Source organism: Panthera tigris, chromosome B2 (assembly GCF_018350195.1).
Source record: "Panthera tigris isolate Pti1 chromosome B2, P.tigris_Pti1_mat1.1, whole genome shotgun sequence".
NCBI classification, from domain to species: Eukaryota; Metazoa; Chordata; class Mammalia; order Carnivora; family Felidae; genus Panthera; species Panthera tigris.
The window spans coordinates 34,502,769-34,524,552 of NC_056664.1; the positions used below are offsets into that span (position 1 = coordinate 34,502,769).

General features: G+C 39.7%; 2 protein-coding genes across 7 annotated transcripts in view; one reads left to right on the plus strand and one right to left on the minus strand.

Annotated features, from left to right (window-relative positions):
- Positions 1-614, minus strand: part of SLC26A8 (solute carrier family 26 member 8) — an 81,229-nt gene extending 80,615 nt beyond the window's left edge. Inside the window, exon 1 of the mRNA XM_042986203.1 lies at positions 395-614. The gene's annotated coding sequence lies outside the window, so the exon portion shown is untranslated. The remainder of the gene's footprint in view (positions 1-394) is intronic.
- A 123-nt stretch (positions 615-737) lies between these two features.
- The window catches only part of MAPK14 (mitogen-activated protein kinase 14), a 74,804-nt gene continuing 53,757 nt past the window's right edge, over positions 738-21,784 (plus strand). For 2 of the 6 annotated variants that reach the window (XR_006217607.1, XR_006217606.1), the window contains exon 1: positions 746-1,295. Coding sequence is in view for 4 of the 6 variants with exons in the window: in XM_042986208.1 (XP_042842142.1) it covers positions 1,180-1,295 (116 nt within the window). In the remaining 2 variants the exon portion in view is untranslated. Of the gene's footprint in view, positions 1,296-21,784 lie in introns of all 6 variants that reach the window. The other 4 variants (XM_042986208.1, XM_042986209.1, XM_042986207.1 and 1 more) reach the window with 4 other exon arrangements.

Consider the following 21,784-nt stretch of genomic DNA (forward strand, 5'->3'; position numbering starts at 1 on the left):
AATGCTTAAAATCATCTTCGCTGGAAGCTCTTCAGAGCAGGGCTCGGTTTCAAATCCTCAGAGTAATGATTTCAGAAATCCTTCTCAAAGGGAGATACCGGAGACTTTTCCTGAATCAGAACTGCCTGGGGCATATTGTAAAGATGCGCATTCTTGGCGCCTTCACAGACCCTATACTCTTAGACTCCCTGTGCGTCCTGGGACTCTGCATTTTTAAGCACCCGAAATGATTCTTCTGCACATAAAAGTTTAAGAACCACTAAGAGAGTGGAAAAACCTTAGCCTTCATGCAGGGCTAATATTTGCTTTGGGGACAGTTTTCGTCATAATTCCGAAGAATAAGCCATATGTCCTTGAACGGTTGGAATACAACGGCTTTCTGGCCAGAACCTACCTTTTTAAATGTATTTCTTGGAAATTAAGAGTTCCACTGAGCAGATGCTCGGCTGTTGGTGACTACCCGCAGTTCAAAGATCTTTCGGTTCTTTTGCCGACACCCTATTAGTCACTGTCGCTCTCCAGCACCGAGCCAGGCATTCGCCCCGGTGACCACGGTGGGGCGCACGCGGCATGTGTTGCCCACTTATCCCTCCTTCCCGGGTCCGCCTTCGCGCCCTTAAGAACAGTCCCTGAGAGTTCCTGCCTCTGGTCGCCAGCTGTTGCTCTTTTCTCGCGAGAAGTACTCCTCCCATCCTCTCCCGTCGTCAACCCCCTCCCGTGGGCGGGTTCCATATTGGGTAAAATCTCGACTCGCTGAGAGTCCCGGGAGCTGTTCTCGCGAGATTACGGCCAGAGGCTCCTGTTCGCTGGCTCTGGAACCGCGACCACTGGAACCTCAGCGGGCGCTGCAGCTGGAGCGGTACTCCCGCGGCGCAGCCTAGAGTCGGCCCGGTGGGGGAGAGGGTGCAGGGGGAGCGTGGTGGTCGCAGCCTCGAGCCCCGGAGCGTGCCCTTGCCCTCAGCCGGGCTCGCTCCCCGTCGCTGAGGCGCTTCCAGCAGCTGCGGCTGACAGGGGCCGCGCGGGCGCGGGACTCGGCGGGGTCGCGTCTGCCGCACCTGCGCCGCCTGCCAGCGCCGGGTCCCCCGCCCGGCCAGGCGGGCGACGAGGGCCGGGGAGCCGGTGCGGGCGCAGGCGGGGCCCCTTAGGGCCACCTCCTAGCCCCGCGGCCGCCGCTGGAAGATGTCTCAGGAGAGGCCCACGTTCTACCGGCAGGAGCTGAACAAGACAATCTGGGAGGTGCCGGAGCGTTACCAGAACCTGTCCCCGGTGGGCTCCGGTGCCTATGGCTCCGTGTGGTGAGTGTCACCCGGCCTGGGGCTGCGGTGGGGCTGGGTGGCCCTCAATGCCCCAGAGCCAGGCCTGCCCCCACAGCTCAGCGATGCACCAAGCGGCAGGAATTTTCCTTGGGGGAGGGCATCGCTGCCCTTCGACCCTTGTCCTGCACTCCCTGTACCCCTTGCACCCCTCACTCTGCACCCCCAGGTAGGCGGTCAGTTGTGTGCAAGATGCAGGTCTTCGGCGGGCGGTGGTGCCGGAGCTCGGCCCTGGCTCGCACCCTGCGCCTGTCGGCTGGGGGTGGGGGGTGGGGTTCTGTTCCGGGGGCTGGCCTGGAGGCGGGGGTGTCTCTTCGGGGGTCTCCCTGCCCGCATGGAGCAGAAAGACCCTCTCCGGAGGTGCTCCCGCTTTGGGCGCCGAGCGTGCCCTCTAAGCAGACGACAAGCCCTGGGAGCTGCGGGGAGAAGCAGAAGGGCAAAGCTCGACCGGGAGAGCGCGGTCGTCTGAACAAAACTGACGACGAAGGGCGTTCTGTCCCGGCTTCTTTTGCAAACCTCTTTCGAAATCTCCTTTTGAGAAGCATTCTTTTTGAATTCGCACTTGAATCAGCAGCGACCCATAGAGCCCGAAATACCGACTTTATCTCGGCGAGCCCAGTGCCAGCTTGAGTGGTGTGTTTCCGATTCGGCTGAAAGCGTATTTCCTTTTCGCAGAGTGGGGGTGGGTGGTAGTGCCTGCAAGAATACTGCAGCTTGAGAAACTGGCGGCCTCACTGATTAGTCACATACCGCTGCTCATTTAGGTATTGTTTGACAAAACAGTTTTCTCCTTTGGAGCAAGTGAGATTCAGACCCGTTGGACGCGCTCGAGGTCAAAAAGTTGTTGACAATGCTGGGAGGTATTGTAAATGTTGTTTTTTTAATTGCAAGACATCTTGCGAATAACTGTGTTTTCAAAGTCCCTTAGAGAGTTTGCAGGGAACTTGTCTCCATTTGTAGCGTGAGGTACACCATGGTTTTCATAAGGATATGGAATGTAACCCAGAGGAAGGAAGAGACACATCTCAGCTTTCATTCACATTGTGTGTTTTAAATGAAATTGATATAAAACTTCTGGATCCGAAATGTTTCACTAACTTCGGTTTTATACACTGTAGTTTAGATTTACTGTGTCTTGAGAGCTGCTGATCTGAGAGTAATTCATGTATTCATGCGCATGCATCATTTGAAAAGGGCCTTTATAAAATTATTTTTTTGTTTTGGAACAAACTCCAGGCTTTTGGACGTGTTAATCTTTGTAATTCCTGTGTTTCTTAAAGTCACATTATGAATTTCCTGTTTGGTAGAATCTTCTGGGTAATTGAGATTGTGCAACTGTGTCAAGCAACAGATCATATTGCATTTTCTAGTTCAAGCTGCTTGAGTTAAGTTGCTGATGGTACCACCTTGACATCTTTCCCCATTTTTATAGTGCGACAGTTTGTTTTAAGGGAATTTGCAACATTTTACTACATATACACATATATGTGTGTGTGTTATTTGTTTGCTCATTTTCAAAGATGTGTTTGGATTGTGGCTCCTTTAATAGCTGATTATTTTACCTCTATTTTTCATTCTTGAATTGACACGTTAATTTTTGTAGTACCAAGTTTTTGTTTCCAATGATGCTTAAACTTTAATGGAATGGTAAAGCAGAATATCTTAACTATGGGGAGTTTAGTGAACTTCAGAAGAACTGCTTGCAGTTTTCCTGTTGTTGGTATGAACAGCTTTGCACTGGAACTAGAGATCCAGATTTACAGTAAAGTGTCATTAAAATGACCTTTACATTTCTTTAGTACTATGCTTTCTGGCTTACAGAAGCCTGCAGTTTCTGACACTTTGAAGTACTTTGTTAAACAGATTTTTAAAAATAGGTAATACATTCACATTGTATAAAAGAATATTTAGTGAAAAGCCTCATTTCCTTTCTTGTTCCCCAACCATGCTATTCCTTTCCTCAGAGACCTCCACTGTTAAGTTTCTTAAGTGTTTTTACAGGGAGGCAGAGCTTGTTCATTGTTTTTTAGTAGTATTTCCCCAAGGGATTGGAAGTGTAACCTATGGTATATTGGTGGAGGAATATACATCTGATACTATGTGACAATTGACTGTAAATAAATGTAACTGATTTTGGATTGAAAATATCAAAATTTGGATTTACAAGTAAGTGTTCTCTCATTCAGAGTTACATGAAGGTTTTCTTTCAATTAGCAGTTTTTCGGGTGTTGCAGAAAACTATATATTTTTTTTTTTTTAATTTCTTTTAGTATCCTTTCTGGAGCCTGTGTTATTTTTTGCTACCTTCATCCTTTGGGAGCAGATTTGACTTTAGGGAATAACAAAATCAAACTGAATCCAAATAAGAGAAGTTTGTACTCACGTCTGGTGAAAAAGATTAGGCATTCAAGTTGATGATACAGTTTTAGGTCAAATAGGAGTTGTAACTGTAAAGTAATGACAGAATTTCTTGTGTGACTCGTAGAACTGGATCTGAGGTCTGTTCCAAAAAAGAATCTCTGAAAGTGTTTCAAGGAATGCAGCCTCACTAAAATATGTGTCAGTTTCCTAATTTGATTGCTCTAAAGTGTGATACGCTTTGATGTATAAGTTAAAAAGTTTTCTTATATTAAGCCTATTTTCATTATTTTAATTTGTACTAAGTATATAGTAAAAAAGCAAGTAGCAGCCTGTATGATAACCAACTATGAATCAAAGATCAAGGAATCAGACTAGAAATTGAGAGTTGATAAGGTTTTATAAATATGCCTTTCCTTTTTAGGGGGTAAAGGGAACTAAACCAAGTCTTGAAGTTTTAAGGAACTTTGTGCATTGTCAGTGAGGGGAAATGAAGCAAAATCGTTTAAGAATACATTGTTGCGAAGCATTGATTTTCTGGTTTGGAGACAGAAGGGGGGACTCTTTGTGGTGAGTTTAAGGAAATATAAACAGGAACTTAAATGCCTTTCCTCTGGGTATGGTTTTTCCAGACCTTTGCTGTTGATTAGAGGAGGTGGAACACTGGCAGCCATAAAATAGGCGAGAGTTGAGAATTACTCTTAAGTCATATTCAGTTGTTTATTCAACAATATTGAATACCAACTACGGATTAGGTAACGGGCTAGGTTTCTTGAGATAGAGCCCTGAACAAGACAGAACGAGGTAATCCATTCCCTTGGAGAGCTTATAGCCTAATGCGAATAATAACTACATTTTATGGATTGCTTACTATGTTCTAGGCATTTTGATATGTGGTTTATATTTATCATCAGTATATAAAGCACATACAAGATTTTTAGTAAGAGGATGGCAAAATTTACTAAGATATCAAATCCAGCTTCCTGAATGCTTTGTGGAACAAATTGTATATACATAAATATAATAAAAATAAACAAAGCTAAGTTTTAGTGTTACTAGCCATTCACCATTTTTAATCTTCTTTTTTTTCCTTTTAGGATGAGCCAGGGCACAAATAAATGAATATACATCATTGTTGACTATGCAAAGATGACTTTCTTGACTCCTGATCAGTAAGGGGGGCATGCCCTTTATTTTTCTAGTGGTGATAATAGGCCCATGCTGATCTTTCTTCCCGTTTGCTTTTGTTTGTAACCAAAAGCAAGGTGATTGGCTGCATGTTACCAGTACCAACCAATAAATATTTAAAGATAGTGGCAAATATTTATATTATTTATATATAAAGACTTTTAAGAAAGAATTCAAGTTTGTTATAAAGTCATATTTTATTTATTGAATCCTTTTTTTTTTTTTTTTTTTTTTAACTGATGCTTTTCTGCTGGCTCCCATTTTTAAATAAGAGTATTCTGAATCTCTGGCTTTTCAGTTCCGCCAGTTTAATTTCTTGATACTGAAGAGTGCTCTGTTTTTGATTTCCCTCTAGCTCAGCTTCAGAGGTGATCTGTGTGTTGACTTTGGCCTTTCATGGGCAACAGTGCACATGGCATTGAGCCCCTGAGGCTTAGGATCCAAAGGTGGAAAAATTCACTGGGCTAGATCACTCTCACTTTAGTATAAATTGACATTTGTATGGGATTTTACACTATAAAGTATTTTCACTCAGAGCATTATCGTTCAGTCTTCACCTGCTCTCTGAAGGCAGGTGTTATTAACCTAGTTATATAGGTGAAGAACGAGATTCATCCGTTGAAGGAAATGGCTTGCTTGCCAGTGGTACCTTGGATTTGGTTCTAGGGTTTCGACACTTTAGAAGTCATCTTTCCTCTACATGTAAGCTGCTGAGGTTGTGTGATGACATCTCTTGTGCTGTTTGTCCTTCCCTCTTCTTTTGTGAAGAAGGGTTGCTGAGTCACTTGCAATAGACCTGTGACTGTACAGCTCCAATCCCACCACCATCATTGCCTAGGTGACCTGAGGGGTAGTGACCTAACTTATTAAAGTTACCCCTCTTCCTCAGAATTGATAGACCAAAAATGAACTCATTGCCCAGATTACATTTTTTCCCCCAAGTAATTATTAGTGCAAATAGTTATTTCCTGAATTTATGAATCCTGTTGGTTTGGAATTCTTCAGTGTGCATTTTGTAAAGTTGGGACTATCTGTACATATTTGTGTTATATAACTATAGAAATAGTTGCTTATCCAGGCTTTTGAAAATACATTAGATTTTTGCTTTTTACTGTGAAATTTTGTATTGATTTGTTCCTATCTAAGAGGTATCATTACTGTAATGCTCAATAAAAACCTCATTGTAAAGTGAGTTTCCCTGACCTGGAACCTAGGGATTTCCTCTCATGGTTGCCATGTAGTTAGAAGTCACGTGCATGTTTTTTCAGGACAAGAGAAACAAACAAACAAAAAACAAAAACAAAAAGAGAACTATTTAAACTTGAAAAATTTTTTTGTAAATAAAGCTTTCAGGGATTTTCATAAATTAAGTGCATGTGTGTTAAAGATTTATAAAATTAGCTGGTTTTCCAGCATTTTAACCTGTTAAGAATTTATTTTTAAGAATGAGGAAAATGGTGGTCTGTAAATTCTGCACTTTTGACAAATGGGTTCTGGATTCTGAGTTGTTGGCTCCTAGGTGGAAGGTGGGGGAGAAAGAGTATAGAAGAGAGGAGTCTAGGATTACCCCTAAGTTTTGACTATGGACAAATGGATAGATTTTAGTGCCATTATCTGAACTTTGGAGTATTGTAAGGATTGTGAAAGCAAAGGGAAAGAAAGATGGGTTCCTTGAGGATAGGACTGTGTGTTAAACTGATACCCTGAGCATCTACTATGTATGGGTCGTTCTTCAGGTGTTGGAAATGGAGTATGAACAATCAGACAAAAATTTTTGCCCATAAGAAATTATATTCTAAGAGGGATGAAAGTAGAAGTAGATAATAAATTAAAAAAAATTTTTAGTATGTCAGATGGTTGGTGCTGTGGGGGAAATGAAGCAAGGTAAGGAGAGGAATTACTGGGATGGCTGTGTTGCACTTTTAAGCAGGATAGTCAGGATGGGCCTGGATGATGAAGTGACAGTTGAGCAAAGACCTGCAGGAAGTGATCTAGAACACTGGTTGGACTTGGGTGTGGAGGGAAGAACATTCCAGGCTGAAGGATCAGGAGTTGCAAAGGCTCTGAGGCAAAGGCCTCTTTCTCCAGAATAGCTAGGAGACCAGTCTGGCTAGCACTGAATGAACCAGGGGCCAAACAGTAGTAGAAGAGGGTGGAGGGGCTGCAGATGCACAGGGATCACGAAGGACCTTACTTGGCCTTATAAGAACTTTTGTAAGAACTGTTAGCACCCATTAGAGGTGCTAATAATACTTCAGGGTAGAATGGGGGAGTCCGATGAGTTGGTGCATTGCCCCAACCCATGCGCACAACTGTCATTCCAGAAGGCTCTGAGTACTGGAGCCAGTACTTTTGTTGGGCCCTAGAAATTCAGGGTATTCCAGTCCAGCTCTTTAAATAACATGGGCTTATTTCACTTTTTCAGGTTTCTGTTGCCAAAAGGAAGGGAGCAAAGAGATTAGCTCTAGACTTCTGCTGACAAAAGAAGATTAGCCTGCTGGCAGGTTGAATGTTTTCTAACTTCTTTGGGCTTCTAGGTTTTTTCGTACTATTGGGTCATATTTTAAAAGACATTTTTACCTGCCTTCAGCATTGCAGATCTCATTTATTTTTTGTTTTATTTGGCTCTGCATCTGCTTTACATTCCTCCACCTTCCCCCGATGACTGTTACCTGTTACTAATGTTTTAGCTGTGAGGCTCCAAAGCCGTCTCTGTTAACTTGAATAAATTGAAATAGATCGATTAATTTGAATAGATTGAAAGATCCTGCATGTATGTGACCTTACAAAACCCCATAGGATTTATTGTCTTCCTTGCCTTTATAGATACAGGCTTCTCTCCTCTTTCACGGGAGCTATCCCCCTTTTACTGCTCTATCATCTAGTTGCGGAAAATAAGTGTTCCTAAACACAGATTCCCATGGCAACATAACAAAAAGGTAATAGAACAAATGTTTATTTTGTCTAGCTGCTGTCTGAGTAACTTTAGACCCTGAACACGTTGGCTCCTGTTACTTTGAATGATGTTGTTACAGATTTCCTTGTTTTCCTCAAAACCTCTAGGCCTTGGTGGTATTGTCACTGTGCCTGTGACATGAAGGAAGGTATGTGAGTATGTGTGTTTTACTGTCAGTCTGCCCACAAGTATGCATTGGTTGCTTTTGCAGGCTTATGGTCCAGAGTGTAGGCATCACACAACACACAACCATGCCACAAAAAAAAAAAAAAAAGGCAAAAAAGCATACCAACTGTCCCCTTTGTTTTCTTGAATTCATTAATTCAATATTGGCAGTGCTAAGCACTGTGTTAGGTGTTGTGTTTATAAAGATAAAAAAAAAAAACAACTGAAAAAGCAGGAAGGGTGCCTGCTTTTGAACATACCAGTCTAAAAGGGACACGTTTACATTGGTTCCTCAGAGATTGCTTTGGATGTCCTCGGTAGCTGTTCTGTTCTGCATCCTTTCACTTAAGTTGCCATCTCATATCTACCTTTAGGTTTCTACTGCTTCCCTTGAAATTTTCTTTTAGATTCTTTTGTGTCTCTCTTGACTCTAGTGATATACTGGTCACTTTTTATATCTAAGGCAACTTTGTGTAAGGATATGTATTGGATATCTGTGTCAGAGAAGCCTTTTCATCTGATGATTCACATCTAGAAAGTGATGACATCAGCACGTGCCCACAATAGGTCAGAACTTCTTCTTTTGATCTGCCTAGGGCTCAGGGAGGCTGTGTTTTAGGGGAAGCAAGGGACTGTGAGGGTAGAGGTCCTTTAGATTCTTAACCCAGTCCTGTACTTCCACTTGGGATGGTGCCCTTAATCATGCCCTTAGTCTGTCCTGTGACATTCAGCCTGAAGTGTCTGGGTTATGCAAGTGTAATATCGAATTCTTCTTTTTTGTATTTCCTCATTCCTGTGGTAAAAAGAACTTTATCCCCAGAAATAAATGCTTTATTCTTAATATCCCCAAGAGCTATTTCTTTCTTTTTTTTTTTTTACCCCCCTCTTCTGTCATATCCATGTAGGGCTTTAGCTAACTTGAGCCTCTTGAACTTAGACTTTTGCATAATAGTTTCTATTTACGTTTTCTGCTCCAGGCTACCAAATGCTCGAAAAATCTTAGTTATCTTCCTCATTTGGTGTAATAAAATTAGGCTTCCTAATGATTTTAGTACTAAGTCGAAGTGAAATATTGATGTTGACATCTTATATTGATAAACTTCTAATAGTTTTCTTGACATTATACGTTTGTCTTACTTCATTTTCTATCCTAGTTTAGCGTCCTAAGTGCCTTCTTTATGCTTTGAATGATCTCCTTTGAGGTTAGCAATCTCAATAAGTTAAATGATATCGATGCTAAAGGGAACCAAAGGGAGGAAAATAGCAAATTAAGAAAACAGACAGTTTTATGAACATCTATCAAGCTGTGTTTACATTTCCAAATATAATATAACCTATTGACATTTTGGGTGAGATAATTTTTTTTGTTGGTGGGAGGCTCTTAGGCATTGTAGGATGTTTAGCAGCATCCCTGTACCCTACTTGTTAGATGCCAGTAGCAACCTCCAGTTGTGACAACGAAAAATGTCTCTAGACGTTGCCATATGTCCCCTGGGGACAAATCACCCTTTGTTGAGACCTACTTATATAACCCTACGTATTTGGATTGATTAACCCTGAGGAAAAACTAGTTAGGATAACTTGAACCTTCCACCTCCAAAAAGACAGAAAAACTATACTTTCTGTGCATATTTTTTTTGAATTCATCATCTGATACAATCTTAACAGTAGCCTTGCTCATACACTTGTATGTCCATATTTGTATTTCCAAACCTTATCTCAGAAATATCTAACCCTTTGGATTTCAAGTCCATTGAAATGTAATGTTTCATGCTTTCCCTTGATAATTTTTCTACACATTGCTTGAGGATGATCTCAAATGTGGCACTAACTACCCTACGAATAGATTGATGTTATAAGCTTATATGGTTCATCCTAAGAGATATGGAGGTGATGTTTGAAGGAAGCTTTCATTGGCACTGATAAATGACAGTGCTCATGAAAACTGCAATCATATAATGAGTCAAGTACCTGAAGGTTTCTGTAACTAATATTAAGGCAGCATGATTTTGAGAGTTAGAAATGTGTGTGTATATGTATTCGTTTATGCTTTAGATTTACTGTAGTGAAGAAAATCTATTGGTCATCCATTAGTGTTAAATGTCCATCAATGTTAAAAGAAGTAGACATAAAATATAAGTGAACTGTGTATATAAAAAAGGTATTGATGTGTCTAGAGGTATGGGTGCGTTGTGGGCTTTTGTAGTTTGAGTGGTTTCATGGAAGAAAAAGCATTTGAAGATTATTTTGAAAGATGGGTAGTATTTGGAGAGGAGGAAAGGGAATGTTTTAAGGTAACAGGAGAAAACATAACTAAGAGAATTAGCTATGAGATGGACTAGCTTGACAGCAAAAATATCTCAGGTACGGTGAACCCAGTTGTGATTCTCATTCCGGTTGTACTTCAGAATCATTTGTGGAGCTTTTGTAGATTCTGGTTATACTTCCGAATCATTTGTAGGCACTTGGGTCCTACACCCAGAAATGAAGAACTAGGTCTGGAGTAGGGCTAAGGCAGTTGCATTTTTCTAGGCCATGGAGGGCTGTTAAAGTTTCTTGAGTTGTAAAGTATCGAGAGAAAAGTGTTTTAAAATTGATACTGACTGGAGTGTGTAGAATGGATTGGAAGAAGCAAATGTATTGCTTTTAAAAGTCTTCAGTGATTTGTTTATGTGAGTATTTATTCTGACTCCCCAGCTAGATTTCTCAGTTTCTTGAGGTCAGGAACTACCTGTTTTGTTATGTATTTATTAATCTTGCATTATGTTCCAGGTACTGGAGGATACACAGATCACCTATAGCTTCTGCTCTCCTTCATGGGAAGGAGAAACAAATAATAAAGGGATTTTTTTTGTTTTTTGTTTTAGTTCAGTGTCTAAAATATTGGCTACATTATGTTGCTGATTGTAGTCTTAGATCCTATCTAATTGCTGAATAATTTATATTTTAACTTGAGGAAACTATATTTTAGTTATCCATATCATGACAACAAATGATCAAGGATTTGGTCCCTCAATTATATTTTAATTTCTCTATTTTACTGTTATCTCAGAGGTTTACTCAACCTCAGATTTGAGAATAAGAGATCTAAAAATACATATTGAGAATCTACTATGTGTTAAACCCCATGCTGGAAGCTGATTGTGAAACTATTTTATAATAGCATGTTATTTCAACTTAAAACATTTAAATTTTTTTTAATGTTTATTTATTTTTGAGAGAGAGAGACAGAATGCAGGTGGGTTAGGGACAGAGAGAGAGGGAGACACAGAATCTGAAACAGGCTCCAGGCTCTGAGCTGTCAGCACAGAGCCCGACGTGGGGCTTGAACTCACGAGCTGTGAGATCATGACCTGAGCCGAAGTCGGACGCTCAACTGACTGAGCCACCCAGGCACCCCTCAACTTAAAACATTTAAAACTATCTTTTATAGTTCGTAAAGTAGTCACATAATCTTATTTGAACCTCAAAACAGCATTGTGAGATAAAGAGAGCTGGTGATACCCCCATTTTATTGATTTGGGAACAGGCTTGTAGAAACTTTGTCTGAGATCACCTGCTAGGAAGTGCCAGAACCAAAACTAGAACTCAGATCTTTTGACTACTAGTTTACTTTTCTCTGTATCACACCGCATACGTTTATGCTTAATAGAAAAATTTGAGATTAGAGCATCAAAATCCCGCAGAGACCATTCACTAGGATGAAAAGTAGCTTTGTTAAATGGAATTCCAGTGATTTTTCTTAGGGAGTAAAAAGATTCTTAAGTAATACAATATTCCCAAAAGTAACTGAGATATCTCGAAAATTCCAGTATTTTGTTTAAAAAAATCAAGTCACTCTGTTTAGTGATTTAAAAATATGACCATAAATTATTTGATGCTTCTCCTTTACAGAGGTGGAGCTCATAATCTTCACCCTCAGTGAAGGTTGGACTTACTGACTCACTGTTCTAATATATGGAATGTGTAGTAATGATGGAGTGTGATTTCTAAGGGTAGGTCATAAAAGATATGTGGCCCCCATCTTGCTCTTTTCTCTGAACGTTTCTCTGAAATGAGTTTCCCTAGAGCAGTTTTTCAACTTCAGCACTATTGACATTTTGGGCCAGATAACTCTTTGCTGTGAGGGATGTTTAGCAGTATCCCTGGCCTCTACCCATACAGAGATGCCAATAGCACCCCCCTCCCCAGCCCCCTCAACACTGCCCCCCCCTCAAGTGTAATAGGCAAAAATGACTCAGCCATTATCCAATATCCCCTGGGGGAAAACTGCCTTCGGTTGAGAACCACCACTTCAGGGACAGCCAGCAGCTATGCTGAGAAGACACCCAAGCAGTCCCGAAGAGAAGCCCGCATTGCGAAGAACTGAGGCCTGCCAAAGCCATGTAAGGCAGCCATCCTGGAAGTGGCACTTCCAGCCTCGGTCAAGCCTTCAGATGACTGTAGCCAACTAAGGCCAGCATCCTGACTGCACCCTCATGAGAGACTATGAGCCAGAACCACTCAGCATCCTGCTCCCCAATTCCTGACTCACAAAAACTGTGAGATAATAAATCTTGTTTAAGCCACCAAATTTGGGGGTAATACATTAAATGTTACTGTAAAATACATGTCATATAAGATGGAGAGTCACAGACTAAGCAAACCAAAAATTGTGAAGGCACGTTAATGCCTGTTACATGCATCTATAGATACTCATGTTCATAGCATATACTTGTAAGGGTGCTTTTCTGGATATGAAGCCTATCAGCACTATTACTGTAAAAGCCTTTTAATTGTAGTAGCAAAGCAAAGTTCATTGATTGTAATACTAAACAGTTACAATGTAACATGGTTAGTTTATTTCATATTTGCTTGCATGCAGTTAAAAATTATTTAATGATAACTTCAAAACGTTTGTTACTGAAGTTTTCAAACACAAAAGTAGAGAAGATAAACCCATGGTGACAACATTCTAATGGGGCTTGGGAAAATAAAGCCACACGTAATAAAATAATCCACATGTAATATTTTTGTAATCAATATGAGGTAACTATTGTTCTTGATGCATATGTATCATTTTGCATTTGCAATAAAAAAAATACGTTAACGGGCACCTGAGTGGCTCAGTTGGTGGAGCATTGGGCTCTTGGTTTCAGCTCAGGTCATGATCCCAGGTTGGTGGGATTGAGCCCCACGTCGGGCTCTGCACTGAGCATGGAGCCTGCTTGTGACTCTTTCTCTCCCTCTCTCTCTGCCCCTCCCCTGCTTGTACTGTCTCTCTCTCTCTAAAATAAAAAATAAAGTAAAAAAAATATGGTAATAGACACCACTGTGGCATTTATTTACTTATTTATAAAGTTTATTTGTTTATTTTGAGAAAGAGAATTCCAACTAGGCTCTGTGCTGTCAGCACAGAGTCTAATGTGGGGCTCAATCTCAGGAACCATGAGATCATGACCTGAGCCAAAATCAAGAGCTGGAGGCTTAACTGACCGAGCCACCCAGACATCCCTCCACTGCGACTTTTAAAGCTTCAATGAAGAAATATCTTACAAAAATCATTTTATTTTCTTTCTTGTTTTGTTTTTGTTTTGTTGTTTTTTAGAAGGGGAGGGGGAATGAGCAGGGGAGGGACAACAGGAGAGAGAGAGAGAGAGAGAGAGAGAGAGAGAGAGAGAGAGAGAGAGAGAGAGAGAGAGAGAGAGAACGAACCTTAGGCTCTGCACCCAGAGCAGTGGGTGGGGCTCGATCTCACCACCTTGAGATCATGACCTGAGCCGAAATCCTGAGTCCAATGTTTAACAAACTGAGCCACTCAGGCACCCCAGTTTGGGTTTTTAGACTGCACGTCTGAGTGAATTTCTGCATTGTTTGAATTTAAGTTTTCATCAGGCTAATAAAAATTGAAGCAATTGTGAAAAACATTTTTGCTCCAGTTGCTTAGAAGTTTTGCAGCAAGAATTGGGCCAATCAGGAGTGGCAAGTATCTCGTGTATGTGTTGTCATGCCCTGAATTCCAGCCACATAACTAGTGTCCCTGATAAATGCTGTCACAAATACATTTTCCTATCTGAATGAGATTTTCATGAAAATACTGAATTTGCATAAAAGTTCTTAATAGTTATGTAAGGCGAGTTATGTGGTCAATTAAATTCCTTTTTCCATTCAGGGTACTAATCTGTTGATAGGGTTTTTTATATGTTATTTGTGTTTTGAGCTTCTTTGAGAGGAATATTTAAAACTGAAAAGCTAGAGAACTGGTCATGTTGTACATACTTGTAACAATTGTGTTAATAACATCTGTTGTTCTGCCCATAAGTATGAAAGTGTTATTGTAAGAAATTCCACTTAAAAGTACTATATATAGTTGCAAATAGTCAAATAATTTTGTGATTTTTTAAAAAAAATCAAAGTGTTATTTAGAAAAAGTATTTGAGAGTTAGTGAAGATATTTAAAAAAAAACTAATAATGTTTCAAATGTTACAAGTTTTTAAAGTCCGTTTTAAGTTTTAAGTTTCTTGCTTCTCTGAATATTTTTTGAGGTTCCTAAATCAAAACTTGAGTTCTAGTTTTTGCATAAATTTGCCTTATTTTCATGACATTATTTCCAAAATGGAGGGGTAGAGCATAAAAATAAAAAACTACAGGGATACTTGCACATTTGCCTGAATTTAGAAGAAAGGAAAAGTGGATTTCTGTAATAGAGGGAGATGTGTGCCAAAAAATATTTCCAGTATGCTGTATATTGAAATTTGTATCAGGTGTTCTAGGTAAAGAGAAAGTTCCCAAGTTAGTAGTATAAATTACTTAGTTATTTAAAAGGCACATTTTAAAGGCTGTTATCAATTAACCTGAATTCAATTGGAAAAAAGCCTCAAACTGTATGATCGGGAGAAGAGATGTCATGTTTTTGCAAACTATTTCTTTCCCCTTAGATACACATTAAAGTCTATTTATTTTGAGAGAGAGCGCACACGTGCATGAGCAGGGGAGGGGCAGAGAGAGAGAGAAAAAATCCCAAGCAGGCTTCATGTCAGCACAGAGCCAGGCGTGGGACTGGATCCCATGAACCATGAGATCATGACCTGAGCCCAAATCTAGTTGATGCTTAACCCCTTGAGCCACCCAGGTACCTCTCCCCTTAGGTATTTTAATTAATGCACTAATGAGAATTTGTTAATTCATTGTAACTACAAATTTTAATATATTTACATTTTTCATTAGTTTCCAAAAATAAAATTGTGTTTGTCTTTTTAACCATGATTGAGGGTTCATTTTTTTCTCATTAACATCATTCAGGGATTAGTGAAGTCATCTACGACCATTGAAAGAAACTGTAAAACCACTTCTGATCCCCACAGATTACTCAGAGACTTGTCAGGTGATTGCTCATTCTTCATTCTGTTGCGGAAAACCCCAATTGTTTTTTGAGGAAAGACCTGGTGCTGTCATTTGTACACTCCCACACACTGTGAGTGTGGGCACTTGTCCTCGGTACGCAGCCCCTTGCCTTTCTTAAGGGGCTGTCTCTCTTCCTCTACCTAGCAGCTCACCTGGCTGGGAGCGTGTATTGATCTGCCTCTACTTTGCGACACAAAATCTGCAAGCTAGGTGTCAGCCACGGAGCAGAAACAAAACCTGTGTCTCTAAACCTATCAAAAGCTCAGTTGGTGAAAATCCTCTTTGGAGGATTCTGAGGAACATGGAACTTACTCTCTTTTTTCTAAACACACTTAAAAGTTCCTCTTTGATTAAGTCTGTCAGAGAGCAGAGTGCCATGCTATCATGTGCTCTCCACCCACCTTTGCTAATAATGAACTGTATGTTGGCTTTATGAAAGTCTCCACTGATGGATACTCTAAGAAAAGAACCATCAGAAACCCACTATTATATTTGTGTAAGAATGGTGATTAGGACATTTTTACCACATTATACAGTGTCTCCTTCATAAACATACGCAGGAGGAACTTTTCCCTGGTTTTACTACAGGAATAATTATGCCTTTCTTCAGTTCTCCTGAGTACCCAGTTTGTTTTTATTATATGGTTCCTGTGACTCATGTCTTAACTGGTTGTGTTCTCTTGTTGTATGATGGCTTTAGTGGACTCAGAGCCAAAATTGAGACCCACCTCTAATGGGTATTTAGAAAGGACCTCACAATATACATTTTTTTTTTTCAATTTTTTAAATGGTTATTTTTGAGAGAGAGCATGATTGGAGGAGGGGCAGAGAGAGAGGGAGACACAGAATCCCAAGCAGCCTCCAGGCTCTGAACTGTCAGCACAGAGCCCGATGCGGGGCTTGAACTCACAAACTGCAGGATCAAGACCTAGGCTGAAGTGGGACGTAACAGCCACCCAGGCGCCCCTCATAATATACATTTGTATATTAACCTCATCCGTCCAGAGTTTATTCTCCTGTAATCACTATCATTTCAAATTATGTATGTACAGTTCCAGGCTGCTTTAAATCCATTGTGGAATAAAGTAGGATAAATAAACTTAGAAGTTAAACAATTATATTAGGCTATATTAAGAATCTAGTAAGCCAGTTTTTTTCAGGGAGGGAGGAGGCAAGTATGAATGTGTACTTAACCATTCAGTTTTATTTAGTGAATATTATATCCTATGCACTGGATTCATAGCAGATGAGTGACTGCGACATAACTGCTTTCAGTGAGTTTTACGTTTTTTTTCTTTAGTTTTTTCTTTACCATATCAATAACTTTATAAAATGTGAGTTAATTTTAGAACTTTGGGAGACTTTATGTGAATTTACAGTTGGAGGAAAAACTTATTAAGCAATGTATCCTGAGTTTTAGTTTGGAGAACCTCACCATTGTAAAGATAATTCCATTTTATGATGTTGTTCATGAAAACAAGGTTTTTATTTGTAGCTCTAATTTAAAAAATGTGATTAAGAGGCCCAACTGGTAATACTAGTAAGTGAATCATTATCATAAAGGCAAAGCCAGTAGCTGCTCCTTGGGTTGCCCTTAATCCTGGGCAGTTTGGCATTCTGGAAAAAGAGTGAACACTGAAATTAGACCAATCTAGGTTTGAATCCCACTGTGTATGAGTTACATGACCTTGGGTGAGTTGTTAATATTTCTGACCATCAGTTTCTTATTTTGGAAAGTAAATATAACTATCTCAAAAAGTTATTATAAGGATTAAACATTTCCCAGATAGTATGTGACATGGTCAGGTGTTCAGTAAATTTGAATTTCTTTCCTTTGAGTATTTAATTGGTTTTATTAGGTGATTAAGAAATTATTAATAATTTCTGCTTTGGGTGATCACAGTGTTCAATTTAGGATTAAATGAGTGATTTCTCCTCTCTCCAAACATTGCTTTGATTAGTGATAGTAACGGGAGGCTAGGTCAGAGCAATTAAATGCTTAAAGCAGTGGTGTTGGGGATGGGTCGTATATTCCTTGTTTCAGTAGCTTTGCTATAGGGATTCTGCTTAACCGATAAACAGAAAGCAGTTTCTCTGAACAATTCCTGCTTGTTCTCTTTTGTAAGCGTATTATGTTTTAAAAAGTGCAAGTGTATGTCCTTTGAAGTAAAAATTATTTGTTCTAGGGAAATCATGCAATTATTGATGAAGCAGTATGAATTAAGATGTCCATTGTAGTATGTGAATGAATAGAATGGCTATAATGCCCATCAATAAAGAGAATAGTTAAGTAGATTGTGGTGCAGATATTTAAGGAAATTACTGTAAATTATTGTTTAGTAAAATGGAAAATGCGTATGGCTTATGAATAGAGGATACAAATTTATGTTCTGTGAGTATAGCTATGTAAGTATCATTTGAAGGAGATACAATGTTAATAGTGGCTTTATTAAAGTTAGTACCTATTTTTTTATTTTAGGTTAATAGAACAATATAGATGACTTATGCTTGTAATTTACTAATGACCTTATTAAAAGATATAAGCTCATTTTTTTAAAAATCAGAGGATAGAAAAATATAAATAAGTAAAAATGTTAAAATTCTGAATATTTTAGATATTTCTTGTCTGCACATGTATATATACATGTACAAGCACACTTTTTTTTTCCCACAGATAGGCTCATTCTTTACTTCTGAAAGTTGTTTCTTCCCATCAATAATATAACATGTACATGTTAGTACTACGTGGAGATTGTTGTTAATGGCTACAATATATGGGAGAATGTACCATAATCTAAATTCTCTGTCGTTGGACATTAAGGTCATTTCTGGTTTTGTTCTTGTGAACAGGCTGCAGTAAACATTTGTATATTTTGAACCCAATTTATATACTATATGTAATTTTTATTATTTTTATTTAATCTAATTTTTTTAGAGAGCGAGAACACACAAGTGAGAGCGTGTGAGCAGGAGAGGGGCAGAAAGAGTGGAGGGAGGAGGGGGAGAGAGAGAATATTAACCCACACTGGGCTTGATCTCACGACCCTGAGATTGTGACCTGAGCCAAAATCAAGAGCTGGATGCTTAACCAACTGAGACACCCAGGCACCCCATAAGTACATTTTTTTTTTTAAGTTTTATGTAAGTAATCTCTACACCTCACGTGAGGCTGGAACTCACAACTTTGAGATGAAGAGTCACATGCTCTTGCGACTGAGCCAGCTGGACGCCACTATATATAAATTTGTATACTCAATGTATATGTTTTTGAACCCACTTTGTAGAAACGTGGTCAACTGTGTATAGTTACACTGTGTTGTGGGCGTTCTTTGCTTTCATGTATGTTTCATAATCTCAGATGGCAAGTTCTGTGATATCAGGTACTATGTTTAGTGTTTCTTTTATATCCATAAAGCTCTCGTGAAGGAGATATTTCAGCAAATACTCAGGAAGTGATACTTTGGTATTTGTAAGAAACCACATCACTGACTCCATCAGTGTCCTAGATTCACAGGGAGTAGTTAGAACTTTAGGGATTGAGAAACTTCCCCTACATAAAGTAATGCATCCAGAGTGAAAGTTTTTTCTTCTGAAATGCTTATTAATGCTATCCTGAGTTCAATGTAAAATTACAAGAAATACTTTGTCCATATGAAATGCAATTAATTATAGTAGGAAGCATTTTAGAAAAGCAGAGTTCATATCATTAGGATATATTTAAAATGGACTGAACTGTTGGCAAAGTTGAACTTCATTATTCTTTAAGAGTTCCATTCAGAGATCCATTAAGTAGTCATTCAATGGTATCCATTAAGAGTTCGTGCTTGAAAACATACCAGTTGAATCTGAATGTCAGCTCTGCCATTTTCTGTCCATACTGTGGGCACATTGTTTAATCGCTTTGTGCCTCAGTTTTCTCATCTGTACAATGGAAATAATAATAATGTCTTTCTTTTAAGAGAGTGAGAGCATGCACCAGCTGAGGAAAGGGGCAGAGAGAGAGAGAATCCCAAGCAGGCTCCATGCTCAGCAGGGAGCCCAACGCCGGGCTTGATCCCCTGACCCTGGGATCATGACCTGAGCCGAAACCAAGAGTTGGACGCTCAACCAATGAGCCACCCAGGAGCCCCAATAATGATGTCTTTTTGCTAAAGATGTTCATTTATGTAAAGATCTAAAAACAGTATCTTGCAATAACAAAGCACTCAATGATTGTATGTTTTTAACATTACTATCAGTTTCTTGTTGGATGCTATTGAATTTATTTTTCTTTTAAGATTTTATTTTTAAGTAATTCTACACCCTACGTGGGGCTCGAAATTACAACCTGAGATCATAAGTCGCACGCTCCACCGACTGAGCCAGCTGGGTGCCCCTGGATGCTACTGAATTTGTAAAAATTGAGAGCCAAATAATAAAGTTGAAGATTTTTCTTTCATGTTTCAGATAACTGCATTACAAAATACTCTTTCATGCTTTTGTTAAGCATATTTTGAGAGTGTGCCCCTGCCGGGCATTATGCTAAGTACTGTGCAATACAGAAGTGATAAACCAGAAGACAGTAACTGCCCTCCAGGTGCTTATGATGAATGGGAAAGGCAGACATTATTAATGTCTAATAATTAAGCTTTACTATAGGCCAGGCCCTTTTGCTAAAGCTACTACAAAAGTTATCACATTTAATCTTAACAAGCGTTCTCCTTATTAGATACGTACCTTATCCTCATTTTATATATAAGCCCGAGAGAATTTAATTAACTTTCTCAAGATTATATAGCTACTAAGTGACAGAATTTGAATTAAAATCCAGATTGTCTAATACCAAACCCTTATTTAACCACCCTGCTGGGTGGTAAATAAACATACAGTAATAAATTGTGATTATTGGGATAGGGTACTGATTAATCCTAGCCTACCTTTTGCTGAATAGATACAGGAGTCAAATAGAGATGAAAATATGTACTTTATTACTGTAAAGCTGGCATGGAGAACAGCTTGGACAGGCAGCTCAAGTAGCCTTCTTATTTTTTCCCTACTGAGTTTAACTTGCACTTTCAGTCATACAGGCAGGTCAGCTAGAAACCTGATGACATTCCTTGCTCCAGGAGGTCCCCAAGGGCTTATCAGTGGAGGAGAAAACATGTTCAGCCCACAGGTGGGCAGGCAAACTGAGGTGGAGAGTTGAGGAGGATGGGTCACATAGCAGGGGCCATTTTCTGTCTCACAAGAGCCATTGAGGGGTTTAGAGAAGAGTATAAGTTTACTTGGTACTTCCAAGAGGGAAGAAGTTATTATTTTATGGGTTTGTAGGAACAGGAGTGGGAGAGAAGAGAACACCCCCTCCCTTTTTGTAGGATAAGGAAGGAAACAAGAAGGAGGGTGTTGTGACAGAGAATAACAGACCTGTTGATACATCTCTGAGGGGGATGGCTATTTAAACCAATGCTTGAAGAAGAAGGATTCGGCTGTAGGGTAGAGTGGAGGTGGGAGAGAAGAGCAGCTCAGGAACCAGAAACAGCCTGTCTGAAGAGTTTAAGGAACTAAAAGGAGCCAGCATGTTCAAAACATAGTGGCTGGGGGAAAGGAGAGAGTCATGCAGGAGCAGGTTAGAGTGGTCATTGGTGGTCAGGTCATCTGAGCCTTGTAGGCTATGATAGGAAACTTGCATTTTATTTTATGTACCAAGGAAATTTCTTGAAGGATTTGAAGCAGTAGGTAGTGTCATCTAATTTATATTTTTAAAAGATTGAATTGGATGCTTGTGGTGAGTATATTAGAATGTAACAAAACAGGGGCGCCTGGGTGGCTCAGTGGGTTAAGCGGCCGACTTTGGCTCAGGTCATGATTTCACGGTCCGTGAGTTCGAGCCCCGTGTCAGTCTCTGTGCTGACAGCTCAGAGCCTGAAGCCTGTTTCAGATTCTGTGTCTCCCTCTCTCTGACCCTCCCCCATTCATGCTCTGTCTCTCTCTGTCTCAAAAATAAATAAATGTTAAAAAAAAAAAAAAGAAAAAGAATGTCACAAAACAGGAGGTAGGGAGACCAGCAGAAGGCGGCAGGCTGGTGACGACGATGATTTGGACTAGTATGTTAGCAGTGCAATGAAGAGAAGTTGAATTAGAGATGTATTTTGGAGATGGGAAACTACAAGACTTGCTGATAGGTTTGGATGGGGACCAGGAGGCTGGAGCTGGAGGAAAGGGAGAAAACAAGTGATACTCAGATGTCTGACTTGAGCAATTGGATGAAAGTCCATTTATTGAAATATAAGAGACAAGGAGAGGAATAGTTATAGGTGTTTTGAACTTGCTAAGCTTTAAGGTGCTTATGTGTTTTTCATATGGAGATGTTAGGAAGGCAGTCAGGCGCAGAGAAGGGATTTCAGTGAGAGACTTGGGAGTTTTCAATATAAGATGGCATTT